This window comes from Cylas formicarius, unplaced genomic scaffold (genome assembly GCF_029955315.1).
Source record: "Cylas formicarius isolate icCylForm1 unplaced genomic scaffold, icCylForm1.1 PGA_scaffold_10__41_contigs__length_53128322, whole genome shotgun sequence".
Classification (NCBI taxonomy): Eukaryota; Metazoa; Arthropoda; class Insecta; order Coleoptera; family Brentidae; genus Cylas; species Cylas formicarius.
In genome coordinates, this window is record NW_026844214.1 from 11576654 (window position 1) to 11595434 (window position 18781).

The 18781-nt window shown below is 33.6% G+C and overlaps 2 protein-coding genes across 3 annotated transcripts in view; one reads left to right on the plus strand and one right to left on the minus strand.

The window, feature by feature from the left end:
- LOC132708315 (venom serine carboxypeptidase-like) overlaps positions 1 to 18272 on the minus strand; it is a 28688-nt gene extending 10416 nt beyond the window's left edge. Inside the window, exon 1 of the mRNA XM_060680579.1 lies at positions 18233 to 18272. The gene's annotated coding sequence lies outside the window, so the exon portion shown is untranslated. The remainder of the gene's footprint in view (positions 1 to 18232) is intronic.
- Positions 13881 to 18781, plus strand: part of LOC132708314 (hemicentin-1) — a 555715-nt gene continuing 550814 nt past the window's right edge. For both annotated transcript variants that reach the window (XM_060680574.1, XM_060680575.1), the window contains exon 1: positions 13881 to 14444. In XM_060680574.1, coding sequence (XP_060536557.1) covers positions 14379 to 14444 — 66 coding nt within the window. In that variant the 5' untranslated portion in view covers positions 13881 to 14378. The remainder of the gene's footprint in view (positions 14445 to 18781) is intronic.

Genomic DNA, 18781 nt, shown 5'->3' on the forward strand with positions numbered 1-18781 from the left:
ATGCTTAAAGTACTTTAAATTTCATCCATATGGTTATTTAGAATTAATTCGTTCTGGATTCCTAGCTATTCCTGAAAAAATGGTGATACATTAGCCAAATAATCGGGGTCCCTTCTCCTACTGGAAATAGAAATGGATTTTCAAAAGTTTTACCCTCAGGTCAGGTAAAATCGGGCACAAACGCACGAATATACAAGAATAGTTAAGAATCCCCCCAACCCAGTCATGATTTTTTAGACTTAAACTTTCTAGATGTGTAGAAATGACTATCAATAGATTAAGGAGCACACATTTACCGAATGTGCTCCAGAATAATCCATGTGTTTTTCAGGCGTTTAATCTTTGCTTATATCTAGTACATAGATGATTGGATGGTTCAGTATGAGCATACTTTACTTTTAGTTTCGCTACTTGATGGTTTGGTTCTTTTATTCTTTAAGGTAGACCAATAATATCTTGAGCCATAGCTGAATAAATTGTCACATGATCATCAAAAGTGACAAATTTCAAAATCCCATCAGTGTCTAAAATCTATTGAATACATCCGATCGCTTCCAAACCAGACGCCAAAGTTCCTTACACGGTCTAAATGCTTAAGAGGCGTTACTATCTGACCTATCATTGCTACTGGTTGATTGAACCATTAAGACCAAGTTTGTTGCTATTAATGGGTACGATTATTATAAAGAATAACGCATCACAAGCTCAACGAATTGTTTGGTCTTTGTAAGTATTGGGACGTTATAGCGAGGTTTTCAAAGCTATTCGGGTCGAGCAAGGTAATGTGAAAAAAGTCTTCAACCGAAACAAGGACGAAGGTTTCACATCATAGTAACGTTATTGCAGCTTATCAGTGCTAAAATAGAGTTCTGGCAACTAAAAGTAAATTTATTTTTATTTTTCTAGACTTCGCTTATTTCAAAAAATATATAAGATAATCCGAAATTAACTTTTAACGACCCCCCCCCCTTTTGTCGAATGACAAAAAGACAAAAAAATCAGAAAATTTTACAGAACGGTATTATACGTCCTGAGTACACTTATAAACTAAATTTCCTAAAGAAATGCACCAGCAAACTGAAATCTACACTTATGATGGAATCCACTTCCGATTCCTCAAGAATTTGAAATCCACCTTGTCCAACTGTATATATTATTCGTAAAAATTCGAAACAGATCTAATTACCTTGCTATCTACAAGTAAAGGAATGGATGAACTATTTGAAATATTATTACACTATGTGACAATTTACTCGTTTGGAGGCTTAGGTTTTAATTGTTTAACAGGCCACGTAGCCATAATTTTTCCCTGCAAGTCTAACTTCGCAGTTATGTTCCTCGACGCTTCTGACAAAGGAGTTGCGTTTCCACAATCTAGGCCCGATGGGAAATCTGATTGCATGTTTTCGCGAGACTGAATATTAGTAAATATTTTATTATAGCCACTCTGTATACAGCCACTTATTATTGGTTCACTGCCAAAATGACAAAAGTCACTTTTAATTATCATTTTCCATGGATCGGTCTCCCTAGTTAACTCGGTGCATAGTTAAACACTAAACTCCCTGACACGATGATTTGGGAATCTAGGGGTCAATCGCTTTAAGCATCTTGTTATACCATTAATCCGATTAACTTGCGTATTCTACATAATCAACGCTTGATGAAGAAACTAATATACTGTTCAGTAGTCTTATCCATCTTGTGGTCTCGCGGAGATTATCTGATTTCATGGAGGAGTGTCTGTTACAACGATAAATTTGTATTCGTCAAGGTCTAACTTTTTCTATGGAACATGTTATAGCGAGCTGTGTAACTTTTTTTAGATAAAAAAAGTATGGTTTCAATGACTTTTGAAGAATGCGTTTAAATATTGAATAACAGGAAAGGCGTAACATTAAACTGATACGGACCTCTATTCCGAACGGTAAAAGCGTATATTATTTCGAATCGGCGGCAATAGGCACTTGCCAGAAGGTAGGTTTGAGATATAATGAAAATAAAAATTGAGCATTATTAAATTCGTTCAAAAAATCTATAATTTTAATGCGACAACGATAATCGACACAATAACGCCACGTTTGATCGGATTTCGAACCAGAAGGATGGGTGAAGACTTCGGCGATTCGGATGGTTCCATAATATTATTATCCAATCCGTTTTTATGGTTTTAGTCTACTTGATTCTGTATTGCTGATGTCCGCCGTTTATTTTAAAACTAATAATAATAATAACGCTAATAATACTCTTTAACTGTCCAAACAAAAAAAGAACAACTTTGTCAGTACCAAATTGTGACCAAAAGGAGCCCCTCTCGATTATAGCAACAGTTATAAAAACTCTATAAAAAAAGGGGTGCAAGAAGATATTGCAAGATTCATAGTTGTATATGGTATAGCAGTCTTACTGAAATCTTACCACAAAATAGAACTACTTTGCGTTATCCGTAACAAAAAAAAACAGTTTTAGAAGATATAACAGTAATGATTGTAATCCCATCATTAGCAAAACTTGATTCTCCATATTTGGTTTTGAAGTATATATGCACCCTAAAAAGCTTTTGCATTTATTTATTTAAACTATTTATATCAGCTTCACTGTCTACGCAGTTGAATTTTTTATCCACTTCTACGTATACGGTACCGTTAAGAATCCAGGCATAATTTTTGGTAAAAACTTAGTAGTAGTTTGGTGATGTCCTCTTTTATTTATGTACCGTTACAAAAGTTTTATTTTGACCTGATTCTAGTAAGCCTATAATCCCCAATGAATCCAAATATTTGTGTATCGACTGCAGGGCGATGGCTCTCTGTATATACAGTAAGAAAGAGATTGTTCCGCATTATGGAAACCTTGGTTTCTTCCGTAGGCGTAGATGGAAGTGCAGCAAATAAATTGTTTATACTGTAAATGGAAACTATCACCTTCTCCTGTGAACCCTGAATACGTCTCCTAGTCTCATTCCGAATACCAAACTCAAAAATCATATGGCAAAAATAATCGCAATCCCAGTCCCAAGTGTTAATGTTTCACTGAGCTCCAAACCTAGGTAACGCTGTACTGTCAACAGTTGAAAAGCTGAAGTCGCTCCTTTGTCACCCCACGAGGCACTCTAAGCTCCTCTACCCTTTCAAGGAAATTGAATACCCTATCAGCTTCACCATTAAGAAGTTACATTAAAATTTCTCAACTCATCGAAGTAAGCCACCCTCTCTCTAGGTTCAGTGGTCTCATACATCCTAGATTAACTCAATCGCAAATTTTCCATTAAGAATGTAGGTAAGCCGTTTTTTATCTTCCAGAGTATTGGAAGTATACGCACATTCTATTATACCAGGATTAATGCTGATCGCGTTACCACTGGTATTGGTATTGGTATTAAAGGGGGGCGCCCCCGTTACCATAGAGCAGGGCATTCAGTGGAGGATCATTATGTCGACTCAATGAGGTATTTTAAAGTGAACTCATATTAATAGGTTGAGATATGATTAACTACCATGTATGGGGAGACCAAACCACATTCTGCCCATTACCACCGTTAACAAATGAGTAGTTCAGCTAAGATGCTGCTAGCATACTAATGTGATTCAGAGGGTAATGGGGGGTGAAAAACATTGGAATGGTTTAGCTTTGGAAGAAGTGGTATGGGATCATCCAAGATAGAGCGGACCTGCTCCTGGTCCAACTCAGTGTTGTTATGAATGGTATCTATTAAGTGCATACATCTAACTGCCTCTGAGATTATTGTATCATTTACATGGATTATCCGTTTAGTTATGTTCTAAAATTTATTTCGAAAATTGGTCTTATCAAAATTTTCAATAGCAATAAAGAAAATCGAAAGCTTTTTCCCGCAATCGCCCAATTGTTGATCTTCACATCACATTTGCAACTTGTCCGACAGCAATTACTTAATATCATGTTTCACAAAGGGTCCATGACCAAAACAAAAAATTGTTGGGTTTGAACAATCTCAACTATTTAACTTACTTCATATATTTATTTCTTCTTTAAGTTTTGGATCCAAACTTAACTGAAATTTTGAATTTAAGCGGCAATTAGACAATCGACTTTAATGAGACGGAGTTAAAAACAAATTTTCGTGAATAAGGTTAATTAAATTAAAAAAAATCTCAAATTGGTACGAAAGAGCACCGCTAAATGGTAGACGAACTTACGTGCTTCGAATAAAAAGCAATTAGATGTCTCCCATATTATAGGTCAATAGTCGCAAACGAAACTTTTGTACAAACCACAATATCGGAAAGATAATCGCCTTATGTTCTACGATTCGGGGTTTGTAAACATTACAACTGAAGTTTCATATTCTTATTTAAGATTCAGTCAAATAAAGCGCTCTCTCCGTTTGGGGAGCGTTAAAATTCTCAATATGGAGTGCTTCGTTAAAAATGGTAACATAGATGAATGCAGAGCGTAAAAAAATAAAATGTTGCTCATTGCGTTGGTAGGATCTTATATAGATTTATATTTTTCAACTGATATGTCAAAATATAATTAGAAAGAATAGCAACAGAAGAGATAAATTCAAGCAAACGGGAACCAATAAATTTGTAGCGTAGAAAGTTATATTTTCCATCACACAGCAACAAATAGAAAATTCCTGCAAATATTTTGCTAGTTTTTAAGCTGTAATGGAAGATATTATAACATTATAACAGAAGATATTACAACAGTCTTTTTTTGAAAGCCATGTAAATTTAAAATATTTGTAATCGAATTTTTCAAAGAAATTTGCGCAGGTTACAGATCTTTTGCATTCCTTCTGCATCGGTTCGTCAATCATCCTGTTAGCTTCTTCGGAGATTACCTGTACCTACTTATATATTGTTTGGGGGGGCGGAGCAAAATAAAGGACATGAATATTGTGTCGGATGATTGTTTTGTTGCTTATACATTTCTATGGACGTTCGGATCTTTCTTTGCTAGAATACTTGATTTCATGTAAGACTTATAGTTTTGTTAAAAAGTCTCAAGACTTTTTCATAGTCTTTAAGCCTAGTTGATATTTTTCATCGTCTCTGTGTGATAGAAGACCAGAGATTTTGAATATAAGGAAGGAAAGCAGTGGAAAATGTGGTTTTCAAACTCATTGTTTTTGAAAGGTTGTGGTGAAATGTATTTTGTAATGGAACGCTTAATATCTCTAATGTGGAAATTATTAGAGAGAAGAGCAGACGTAAGGTGTTTTAATTCTGGTTGGTTGAGATAGTTTTACGGCTATGTAAACAAGAGAGTTGATAACCGATGATTTTTGGACCGGATCGGTCTATGTGCATAGGTTTTCTGTAAACAGAATGATCCAATGTTAGGTCTGATTTTCTATTTATAAGAATATGCAAGAATGTGATATGAGTATTACTAAAATGGATGTTAGGAGTACAGAGTTTAAATTGCTAAGATAATCTCGGAAGGACTCTTGTCCATGAGGCCAAAAAAAAGGATCATCAAAGTAGCTTTTCCATAATTTTCATTTTAGATGGAGGGTGTTGAGGGCTTTCTTCTCAAAGGCTATAAACATGTTCGCGATGATGATGATAATGGAGAACCCATATCTGTTTCCGAACGTTTGCTCATAAATTTGAATCGTTACAGGAAAAATATGTTCCAGACAAGCATTTTTCAATTAAGATGAGAAAGTTTGGTTCCCGATTCTAATGTTGAGAGTTTCAGGAATAGCCCCTTTAGTTCAGAGAGATTCTACGTCGAAACTAATCAGAATGTCGCTTGGATCTAATATAATTAATAATAATTGCTCAATGAATGTAAGGAATTAAGGAAGCCATCACTAGAGGATTTTGATATAGAAGTTAGATATTTTACTAGAGAATCTTTTGGACAACCAATGGTGCTAACTATAGGTCGAATGGGTAATCCTGGTTTGTGAATCCAAGGGAATCCATAGAGACGAGCAATTTTAGAGTCATGTGGGATGACAGACTTGTTCACTGATTCTGATAGAAGAAGAATAACAGATTAATATCTTTCTTACGTTAGCAGTAAAATCCGTAAGAATTTTGCCTCATAGTCAGTTGTATTTATGACCACCTTAGCATTTCCTTTATCTGCTTTTAGAATTACCATGTCCGAATTAGATTTTAGAGATTTTAGAGCAATGCGCTCAGGATTTGGAATATTCGGTTTAGGAAGTTTGTATTTTTAAAGAATTTTTGCGGTTTCAGATAGGACTTCACTAGCTGTTTTGGGATGGCAGTTTGTTTAGGATAGAATCGAAATTTCAAATTATTTCCTCTTTTGGGATAATACGTGGGCCAGTGACGAAGTTAGAACCTTTTGCAAGAACTGGTGTTTTTGTCTCAGAAAGTTGATAGTTTTACTACAGTGTTTTTCAGTTGAGAAGAGGTTCGTGTTTTTTTTTAATTTGATTCTGGATAGAACACAAACGAGGATTTTCAACTTTGTCATGAAACAAATTTGAATAAACTCGGTTGGGGGCAAGATAGAACCAATTTCAAGATGTAGAGACTGAAGAGTTTTATTGAATTGGTCTATTTGCTTATGGGGATGATGAATTTTTCTCGAAGGAAATGAATACTAGATTTGTGAAGAATTTTATAAGCAGAGAAGTTTTTGACATGACAAAACAACACAATAGCAAAAAACAACTAAACATTCTTAGATATTCTTATCAATATAAAAGCAGGCCTAACATTGTGTCTTCTACTTACAGAAAACCTACGCACGCAGTCCGATAGGAGTTGTCACATCGCCGTCCGGTCCAAAAATCATCGGCTATCTACTCTATCGTTTACAAAGCTGTAAACCTCTTTACATCTGCTCTTCTTTCTAATAATTTCCATATTCGAGATATTAATGGTTTCATCAAAAAATGCACTTGATCACAACCTTCTGAAGACAACGAGCCCGAAATCAACCCCGCAGTTGCCACTACTGTCCTTCCTTACATTCAAAAGATTTAACACTTGTCCAAAAAGCTGTCAACATCTTCGATACCTCAAAGACAAAATTCCGTTTGAGATACCAGGAGTTTACATCATTCCATACATATGCGACAAAGAATATGTTGGGGAGACAGGACGAAAAATATCAACTAGGCTCAAAAAACATGAAAATGTCTTAAAACTGCAACGAATAAACTCATCAGCATCCAACAAAATCATCAAACCGGATATCAAATCTTATCCTTTCTTGTCTTCCTTTTTTTTGGGGGGGCTTAGGAATAGTTTTGTTTACTCTTTTGAATTAAGATAAATGTACTTAGTTTAATGTTCCTTTGTAAATTGTGACGTTAGTTTGTCATCATAAGGTACCTTGCTATAATAAATAAATAAATAAATAAACAAAACTTAAATTCTTGCATGTAATCAATTCTTGTACTAAAGAAAAACTCGAGAGTCCTTAGAAATCCATATGCAAAAATACAATCTTAACTGCGATTGTGGTCTTTACTATTCACCGATATGGCAATCAGTCATCTGAGACAACGATCATGTCCATCCTTTATCTGCGCCCCACTCAAACCATGTATAGGGAGGTACAGAGTAAAATACGAGCCATGGCGAAATGTTAGCAAGTTTGATTTATAAATAACCAAAGCACGAGGAATTCAGAAGACAGTAAATAGTATTATAATGTTTCTTTCATCGGATTTAACACAATTTTTTACAAAAAATACTTTGACTTCGGAAATCCTACTATTTATTTATAGGAACATGATATATCATTTGAATAGGTTTTTTTAATGTGTTAATTAAATCCAAAAATTTACAGGATGTCCCATTTAAAATATCCAACTCTATATTCATAATAATTCATACCATAAAATTTGGCAACAAAAAAAATTATTTAAATGTATCTAATTTGAAGCTTGTTTTCAAGATATAAATAATCTGCGAATATTTGTGACCCTCCTCGAAATGAGTTACGGTCATTTAAAATTTGGCAAAATTGCACGGGAAATTGAAACGCACATATTTAAAAAGAAACGAATGAATTGAAACGAACATATTTAAAAAGAAACAAATGTTGATTCCATAAAGAATCGAAAATAAGAATAAAATTAAAATAAGTTTTTGTCAGATGGGACATTTTTTAAAATTTTATTTATTATTTGTTATTTAATCTTTAGTTTTTGGTTGGACATCTTGTGAAATCATTACAATTGAGGTACCATTCGCAATTTCTATTTAAATTAATACTGAAGTAACTAACTAGAATAAAAATAGCATCTCGTTAATTTCCAAAACTAATAACAACCAGCCAAATTAGTTTCGTCTTTTAAATGTGGTAAATTTAATTTCAACATTGCCTCTGGTCTGATATTCATGTTGAATGCAGGTGTATCACCAACCCAAAGGATATTAGTTTAAGCAGTGCTGGGGGCATATTAATTGGGGAATTTAATTCGCTCAGTGGACAGTCGTGTAATCGAGTAAGACCCGAGATGAAAAGAGCGTCCAGTTAGGTCGTTTAGGAACATGTGACGGGCTGTCCTGTCCTCAATTACAAAGAGCTTCTCACTTCTCATTCATTTGGATTACCGGTATGCAATTGTGAATAAGCCCGTTCATCTTTTGTTTGCCTATTGTATCAGCCCTGAATTGTACCGAAGTGGAATTTCGACCTGAAAGTTTCAGCCTTTTGGCGTATGTGCGTTTGCTTGTTCTGCTTGTTGCAAATACGATATATACTGAGTGGCAGAGAAATTTCAACACCCAGTATATGCCTAGTTATATTTATAATGTTTTGTTAGTTTTGTGCAAATCGGTGGCAGACATTTTTTAATTTTAATTTATTAGGAATTTGCTTAGAAGTGTTCAGTTTTACTGCCTTTGGCCTGTTGGAAACATAATTTTCATAACCCCGTGTATTGTCAACTTAATAAATTTGGACGAGGTAGGATAGTGGGCCTGACACTAGTCGGACTAAGATGATCTTTCGGGAAATTGGAAACAAGATGTATGTATGACGGAGTGCCCTGTACATCACCGTGTACGGTCACCGGGGCTTTGGGAAGAATCCGCTATGAACGGCTCCTAAGAATTATAGGTATATTAGCCACGAGACAGTTTCGTCCGGCGTAATGTCAGTCACTGGAATCATCAATCAGTGATGAATGAAATGAAATGAAATCATCATCATCGGTGATGAGCTACGGCTCTGTAAACAAGAGAGTTGATAACCGATGATTTTTGGGCCGGATCAGTCTATGTGCGTAGGTTTTCTGTAAGCAGAATGATGGGTGAGGGATCTAATTTTCTATTGATAAGAATATGCAAGAATGGGAGATGATTATTAGTAAAACGTATGTTAGGAGTACAGAGTTTAAATTGCTAAGAAAATCTCGGAAGGATTCTTGACCATGAGGCCAAATAACAAAAAGATCATCAAAGTAGCGTTTCCGTAATTTTGGTTTCAGTTGGAAGGCGTTGAGAGCTTTTTTGTCAACGGTTTCCAAGAAAGTTTGGTTCCAGATTCTAATGTTGAGTGTTTCAAGAATAGCGACTTTAGTATAGAGAGATTCTACGTCGAAACTAACCAGAATATCGTTTGGATCTAATATAATTAACAATAGTTACTCAATGAATGAAGGTAATTAAGTACAAAACCATGAGTTTTTCCTGTAATATATAAGTTAACTAACTAACTAACCAATGGTGCTGACAATGGGTCGAATAGGTAATCCTGGTTTGTGAATCCAAGGGAGTCCGTAGAGGCGAAGAATTTTAGAGTCATGAGGGACGACAGACTTTTTCAGTGATTCTGATACAAGAGTAACAGATTAAAAGGATCTTTTTTATGTGAGTTGTATTCATGACCACCGTAGTATTTCCTTTATTTGCTTTTAGAATTACGATGTCGGGATTAGATTTTAAAGATTTTAGAGCAATGTGGTTTAGGAAGTTTGTATTTTGGATTTTTGCGGTTGCAATTCTGCGACGTGAGAATATGTTTACTAATTATTACTAATTATTAATAACGTGTTACAAACTGTGACTACTACAAGATATATTTTTTCCGAAGGCAATGCCAGACCACATACCGCTACACACTAACTAGAAATTCTGAGTCGGTTGCCTGATCTTATACAGGATGTACAACTTTAACGTCATGAAGTAAGATTAGATTGGCAGGAACTACTTATTGGCAGCATGCTACGTAGAGTTGCAGAATACCAAAACTTAAGTTGAGGAGCAACTCATTATTGAATTTTCAAGAATTCCTTTTATTAACTTTCAAAACTAACCAAAACTAACCATTACTAACCAAAACTAACCATTACTAACCAAAACTTAATCGATTTTTATTCATTATTTTTCCCAACTCCGTTTGAAAATATGAATAAGCTATATCGAGATTGAGTTTTGCATTTTTAATTTATATAAGACTTTAACTGTTGCTTAAGGCGACATTCCATAAAAATACATATTAAGTTTTAGTGAGGATGAAATTTAACATTGAGTGAGCGAAACACAAAGAGTGAGTGTCGACTTGTCTAAAGTAGGCCTGATAAAAACTTCTGGGCCTCCTCTTTCCTACAAATCCGCTGATGTTATTGTATCTTTATTTTCTTCAACTATGGAGGAAAAATATTTTAGACAACGTGCGAAAACTAACTTTTAGTAAAAGCAGAGCTGAGACCCATAATGACATTTGGATAAGGATTTTGTTACTTTGTTAAAAATACATATATATACATATATATATATATATATATATATATATATATATATATATATATATATATATATATATATATATATATATATATATATATATATATATATATATATATTCCTACAGGGTTCCTACAGCTTCTGCCACATCCCACATTTCGACCGCCATTTATCTTTCTTCCTCTACTCATCTTCTTTAATTGCTCTGTCCTTTATTATTAATTTCTTATACCATTACATATTTGTTATACCATCGTTCCATGAGGTCATAGGTCTTCCTTGTTTCCTTCTGTTTTTGGGGATATATTTTAGGGCTCTTTTTGACCACCTCTCATCGTTCATTTTCAGTTCGTGCCCATACCATATAAATTGTCTAGTTTCTATTCGGTCAGTGCTCGTATGTATTCCCCCAATTCTTCTTCGTATTTCTTCATTCCTGAAGAAACACGACCACTTCTACTGTGTCGATGACTTTCTTGTCGTTATTCGTCATTTTCCAGCATTCTGCGCCGCACGTTAAGATGGGTTCCAGAACTGCTTCATATATTCTAATTTTCATACATGTTTTAATAGCGTTATTAAGCGCTTGAGTTGCTCTTCTTCCCTGCTGAGCTCTGTTTTGAATGTCTGTTTTTGAATTACCTTCTTCCGGTGTGGCGCTTCCCAAGTACTTATAATTTGTAGATCTTTTTATTTTTCTAATATATAGTTCTTCGTGTTTTCCCCCTACTTTCATATATTCAGTCTTCTGCATATTCATATTCAGTCCCCAATTCTTATAGTGTTCTTTCAGTTTTCTCAGCATTTAATCTGCGTCGTCTTCATCACAAGCTATAATCACGTGATCGTCTGCAAAAAAGAGGCTCGTCAAATATTTGTCATCTAAATCTACCCCCATATTTGCTATTTTTTCCCTCCACTCTCTTAGGGCTTCCTGAATATATATTTTGAATAGAGTAGGGGACATGCTACAGCCTTGTTTTAATCCTTTGTTCACTGAAAAACGGTTCGATCTAATATACTCCCATCTTCATTAGGTATATATCTTTATATAGGTTCCAGATGGCTCTCACATATACATTGTTGAGTCTGGTTGTCATTAATAATTCAAACATTTTCTTCAAGGATACCGTGTCGTATGCTTTTTCAAGATCTATAAATACTAAATCGGTAGTTAAGTTGTGGGCTCTACGTATTTCCATTACTTGTCGCAAGGCAAATATATTACCTATACAGGATCTTCCCTTTCGAAAACCGCTTTGTTCTTCTATATCTTGGAAGTTGTCTTTTAAATATTCGACCGTACAACCTCCCCATTGAGCTAATAACCGTTAGGCCTCTGTAATTATGACACAAGTTTAAAAACGCATTAAAAATAAGATTCATCGGGTGAATTAGGATATTTATACCCCGTTTTAAATTTACCAACTTTTTCGCTTTTGATAAAAAAATATTTATTTTTTGAATTTCTCATATACCTTTCAAGAAAGAAAATCATATTGAAACGTGTTTTTCACCAGTGACACCACCTACTTTTTACAAACCCTCTGTATCAAATTGGAATCATTACGTCATATTAGCTGAACTTCAATCCTCCTTGCAGTATCATCAATATAGAGATTTATAAAAATGAAATCTCTATTTGTACAAAGTACCGAGTGTCCCAGTAAAGGCAACGAGTTACGGGAGTAGAGAATCCACCCATCATAAAAATTAAAAAAAAATTGTGAATATTAAAATTAAAAAAAAAAAGATTTTCTGAAAACAGAATTAATTCAACGGTTTCACTTTTCATATATCATTAGGTAGTCAATAAGGGCTCAACCACCCAGTAAAAACCGTATCTCAATATCGTTATCCTAAACTTTAATATTATTACAAATCCGAAGAAAAATTGGATTTACTTTTTTTAAATAATTTTGATTTGCTCAAACAGTTTTTATATCTTGCCCATTTTCAATTAATTTATTATCATCAAACCAAAACTAACGAATTCTTAAAAATTAAGCAATTTTATTAATTGTAGAATTATTTATGTAGTAAAATGTGCATTAAAATAATCGTATAACTAACGATCAGTTTAAATAATACTAAATAATTAAATAATAATTTACAATAATAAAAACGTCAGTCAATCAAGAGACAAGCATCAAATATCGACATAAAAGTTGCGTTCAGTCAGATAAAAATCAAACTTGTTTTCATTACAATCCTGATAATTAGATACGAATTATTTCTTACTTAGTCAGTCGCTAACAATTGAGATTGCGATTACTGACTTTTACTTTTTTTATCATTAAAAAATAGCTTTAATCACAATCCTTCCTGTCCTTCCAGTCCTTCCAGTCCTTCATGGATGAAAGTATATGTACTGATGGTGATCCGGATCAGAAGCTGCGCGTCCATGTCACTCGTACATGTCCGCACTTAAACTTAAGTGCAGACACGTCATATATATTGCTTATACATATTTGAAAACGATTGAGCATGCTAAACGTAGTAACGTCAGCTACGGGCTAATTTGGTGTCCTTGGATGGTATGGAAAAAAAACCTTTCATTGTAATTTTCAGTAGTATATGACATCCTAGATACTAAATTAGTGTTCTATTTAGTCAATTCAGGATTTTTAGACACTCTTAAAGTGTCAATATATATTATTACAATTGTATTGCATGTTATATATGTATACACAAATTTTTGGTTACTAAAACTTTTATTGCATTCTTCTTGCTTCCAGCTTGAGCATGCACCTCTTGCAGCACGCCGCGTCGAAGACTTTTACCGAGTCAACGAACACAGCGGCACTTCTTCGTGTCTTGAGCGACGCACCGAAACGTCATTATAGAATTATAGAATCTGACAAACTTTCAGTAAAATAGTAAAACACTATTTATCTCTAATAAAACATTTTATGGTCTATCACCATTTCCATGTTCTTGCTTGGAGGAGATCTTCGGACAAAAGGGGGTGCTGTTGTGATCAGCTCCAGGTAAGCATTTTGGTCTGGAAGTTTTCTCAGGGTGAATCAGTCATTCATCTGTTTTTATCAAAGTGAGCACGCCTTCAAATTTGATAGAGCATCGGAATCCGTCAGAATGCTGGCGCTCTGCTCCCGACTCTCGCTAACGACAAGCGCGAAAAGCTGGTCTTAGGCACGGCGCATTCAAACACGCCGACACCGCGATAGTACGTTTCCAACCGCGTCAGCGTGTGCTGCTTACCTAAAGAACGTCACGTCCAGCGCTGTCCCGCCGAGCGGGACATTACGCGATATATTATGACACTGACACTGATGGCGGACATCAATAACGGTGAAATCCGCAATTTGTAAATGCTTAAAAGCCCCCCTCGTAGATAATTATCATTAGCATAAAGTTACCGGGTGATTGTTGGGTTGTCGTTAGTTGTTAAAATCTGAGATAATAAGTGTTAATTGTAACGTAAAGTATTAGAAACTGTTGATTCGTTAGCTGATCGGAATTTACTTGTATTCGTAGGAAAAGCACTGATAGCCATCCGTTCCCATTTAGCCAATTGTAAAATAGCAGTGACAGGTATAAAACTGAAGAAGCGTCTGCGTTCTTCTCTCGTGTGATAAAAGTGTGTGAAAGTGAATTTGAATTATGTGCCGCTATTAAGGATTAACGTGACGATGATGCGGATGATGTTGCTCAAGGCGATATTTTTGGTTTCACTTCCTTATGTACGTTCCATTTACAACAGTATTGAAGACGGGGCAGTTCAAAACAACGAGCTGGATAGACCAAGTAAGTTGTTTTGGGTTATTTGGGATGTGGCCTGCAATTTGTTAAATGAGCGTGGTTAGTCTCATCCACTGGGAAGATCAATGGTTTCGGATAAATTATTTGCAAAAAACTTAGCCTTTTTGCCTCGCATTTAGCACATCCTTTAATTTTGTTCAATGAAGAATTAGTCTCAGTGTCCCTTATGGAAGATTAGGATAAAGTCCGGGGAACCCAAACATTCATCAACTATTCTTCAGATTACAAGGTATGCAGGTGTAAATTAGGTGAATTCACTGAAAATGTTCACCGGATCTATTGGTAATAATTTAGGTGTGACCAACTGTGGTTTGTACGCAAAGTGTGGCCAAGTTTATAACATTTTTCAATTTTTGAAAGATAGAACAAAATCAAAATTTATTTTAAAGGAGAGCTTTCATATCTGGTCGAACATGTTTGTCAAATTTAATCAACTAGTTACCAGCGTGTAAAAAAACATAAACAATTAATTGTATTTTTTTTAAAGCTTTACTCTGTAAACGCTAGTCGGAAAATTTTAAAATCCCTTTAACACTCTTGTTAGGACTTGTGGCAAATCACCTATATTATAAACCCTTTATGTTAGCAAGAAAATATAAAATTCCTATAACCTAAGTGATATACAACTTAACTGGTAGTATTGCATATATTTTTAAATAAAGATGTTTAAGCAGAAGGAGGAGTATCAACTCTGATGGCCCTTACAGAGATGGTCCCTGATGTAAGGGTCTATTCGAGGATGTACTCAAATATTTGAATACATTTTTGGTTAGAAACAGAATCACAGGTACTGACTACTCATTCAATTGGGTTAATATTCTGTAGATTCACTCAATCGCAAATTTTGTTTGCATGCTTCTTGAATCGAATCTACTTTGCGGAATTGCGATTCCTATTTCATATAATATTCAGATTATTTATTATATTTCTTAGTCAATAATACCGATTTTAGATAACTAGACGACACAGAATCCTTTGATATGTGTATTACGTGGTATATTCCAAAAACCATTTCTCTCGTAGAATTTATGTTGTTTCTCTCTTCTCGAAACAATTCATGAAATTTTAAAAGCAAATAACGAAAAACATGTTTGCACTATTTGATAATGAACTTTTTGCTTTTCGCATTTTCTCGACTTTGCAAACTCTGTTCTACGATATTAATTCTTCAACCATTCATATTTTTTTGTTGATCCAGTGAATTCTGTCTAAAATAAATTTAAGTTATAGTTAGTTTTGCTTAGTCGGTTTGGTTTGTTTTTTTTTAACTATGCTAGGCTCGGCATGAAGCGAACCACAACGTAACATTTCTATCCGCATGCTCTTATTATAGTAAAGATGACATTGAAAAAATAATATCTCAATCGTTTGTGGGGTATTAGTTAGACTCGCTTTAGATTAAGTTATGAAATATGATTAATTCAGATATCTTCGCAATCGTATTCCTAATTTTATTTTTTCATTTTATGTTTAGTCGATTATTATGTTACATCGAGTGTTAAATGATGTATTAATTTCGTTAAAATTTTTGCCGTTTGGTTAGTTGACATTGTGTTTAGAAAACACATCATCATAAACATATAAAGACCTTAGGCACAAGATTATAGTTGCAAAAATTCTCCAACTTCTGTAGAAACAGTTATGTATACGACCAACTGCAAAAAATGTTGTTTAGCTGTGATGGGGTCATTACATCTATATTTAATTCGTTCCAATCGACACTAATAAATCTCGCTTTTGGTTAAATTGCGATTTCATCCTAATGGTTGGTCCATTTAATTTTCTTACTTATGTCGACAAAAGCTTAAAAAATTTCGAAAAAATATAAAAGGACATATAAACTATAGAGCAAAATCTATTCAAGTGGAGATACCGAAATTTTCTTCCCGGGCATTGATCCTTCCATTGTATTATTAAACTTTTCCAAATATCCAAATACCATCTGTGTTCTTTAAAGTTTCTTTTAAAGAGTACATTGGTATTTAAAAAAACATGGCCTGAAAGGATTATTTCCCTTATTATTATTATTATTATTTGCCTTTAACTGAGCCTCGAGCAACCAACCGAACAAGTTTAACAGCTAAGACGTCTAATACTTCATATCAGGAGACTATAAAGGCTAAAGGATATTTAACACTTGTATGGTTTCGCCCACGACTCTATTTAAAATAGTTTGTAATGAAACTTTTACTATGTTTCTCTTAGATTTACTAATTATGATTTAATCAAATTTAGTAGCCATATTAAATTTTACAACTGTTTTAATAGATTGTGACTTTTTGAAAACTGCTTACGCGAAATTTATATTTTCGAGCGTCCAAATAAAGGATACATAGTTGAAAGCGAATTTGTGCTTTCTACTTAAATGGGCTGTGAATTTTTAAATTGTTAGTGATTGATTTTTCTAGTACTTTAAATTCCGTTTAAATTGGCGACTTAGACTTTTTGATTAAAATTCGGATTTAGTAATTTGGAAATGGATGTCCTTGACCGATCGTAAATTACTTTTAAGAGTTTAGCCACAAACGGAGTTTTGAAAACTATCGTGATCGCAAAATCGCAAATTTCGCAAAATTTAGGGTACAAGATTTTACAGAATTTTTTTAATTTTATTTTTTAGAATTTTTTAGAATTCTTTATGACTTTAAGTTTTTCAAAAATTGTTTTTCTAGAGAAAGGATTCCAAACTCGATTTCAAGTGACTTATAATATTATTTGACCTAAACCGAAGTTGAAAATGTATCTGAAGATTTAATTACAGTGCAATACAGGTTAGACACTGTTGGACACTGACTGATAATTCGACCGTGTACCGTAGCGACGAAAAGATTGCTGGTTTTAGTAATAAAATTTTATGAAGCAAATTGATTAAAGTCCTTTGAAATTGTTGTTTTTCAAATCGATAGCTACACACGGAAATTGCATTTTTTTTTTAATTCCAAGACATGGATTGCTTATTTTTCTTTTTGCGACTGCCATTCGCTGTCAATGGGATCCAAGTTCACATTTACTTTTCAATACTTATTTTTGCAATGGCTATGAAAAGAAATTCAGAGAATTGTAAAATTTTCTTCGGCCGCGGTTTGATATTTATAATAAATAAAGTCATTTTGCTCGACATCCCAATGATGTGACTCGAATTTGGAATACCTGGCACACATATTTTTAATCAAATGGTCTAAGATATAAACAAAAATTGTATTTAAATTTAAATATTTAAAATGTTTGTTCAATTATGGTTTTGTACAAATTCTATCAATATATAATGAATTGTTTGATATTGGACGGTGACAAAAATAATATATTATTTTCCATATTACACCTCATGGGTTATTTTTGCAAGGAATTTATTTGCTAGCTATTACATTTCTGACTGTTTTCTTTATATTGAGTACTAAGTAACATTCGAACTGACACCCCACGCAACTCTATTCTATTCGGCTACTATTTACTTTATCTAAAGCTCGGTCTATAATATTTTTATTTAGTTTATAACCAAAATCAAATCAAGAATCAGTATTTTTTTCTCGTGAATATAAATTTTTAACATATTTTGTAACAATAGCAAATATGCACTAAATATCAAATCGATTGCTGATAAATGTAAACTTATGTTTTACAAATGGGAACAAAAAACAGGCTTATATAGAGCTCTTATAATATAAATCAATTATAGAGAGTTCCTAGATATATTTTACCTTAAAAAAACATCATAAATTAATCGAATAATATTCAGAATATGTGCCGAAAAATTATATCTATGGTTTACATACCTTAAAGTGGAACTTAAAATTACTAAGACGACTAAAACAGGCGCTGACTGGCAAGCAAATACAACTGCAATTTAAGACCGTGCAAGATCGAGTCCGTGCCGATTAGAAATCTTATATAAGTATGATAAAAACATTTTGGTAATTAGCTGTTTTTTTAAATTATGAATTTAAATTAGCAAAATCATCCGCTACTCTGAATTTGTACACAAAATGTTGCTCTGTTAAAAATATAATACAATAAACTATTGCAACAAATGATTTATTTAACAAAATAAATTTATTGCTTTTCTCGTCATTTTTAAGTAAAAAAGTAAATAAACGACGCCTTTGCAGATGTTTGCACTTACACTTTCTAATGCAATAATTAGATTTGCAACAAAAAAATTACAAATAGGGCCTGATGAATCTAAAAATACAATTTATTGTAAGATTTGGCAAATGTTCCGGTTCAAGAAACTACTGTTAAAAGCTAAGTTTGAAATGACATGCCATAACCAGTTTTCTATTAATAACTTTTGTCCAAAATTTAGTTATTCGTAAGTTATTTTT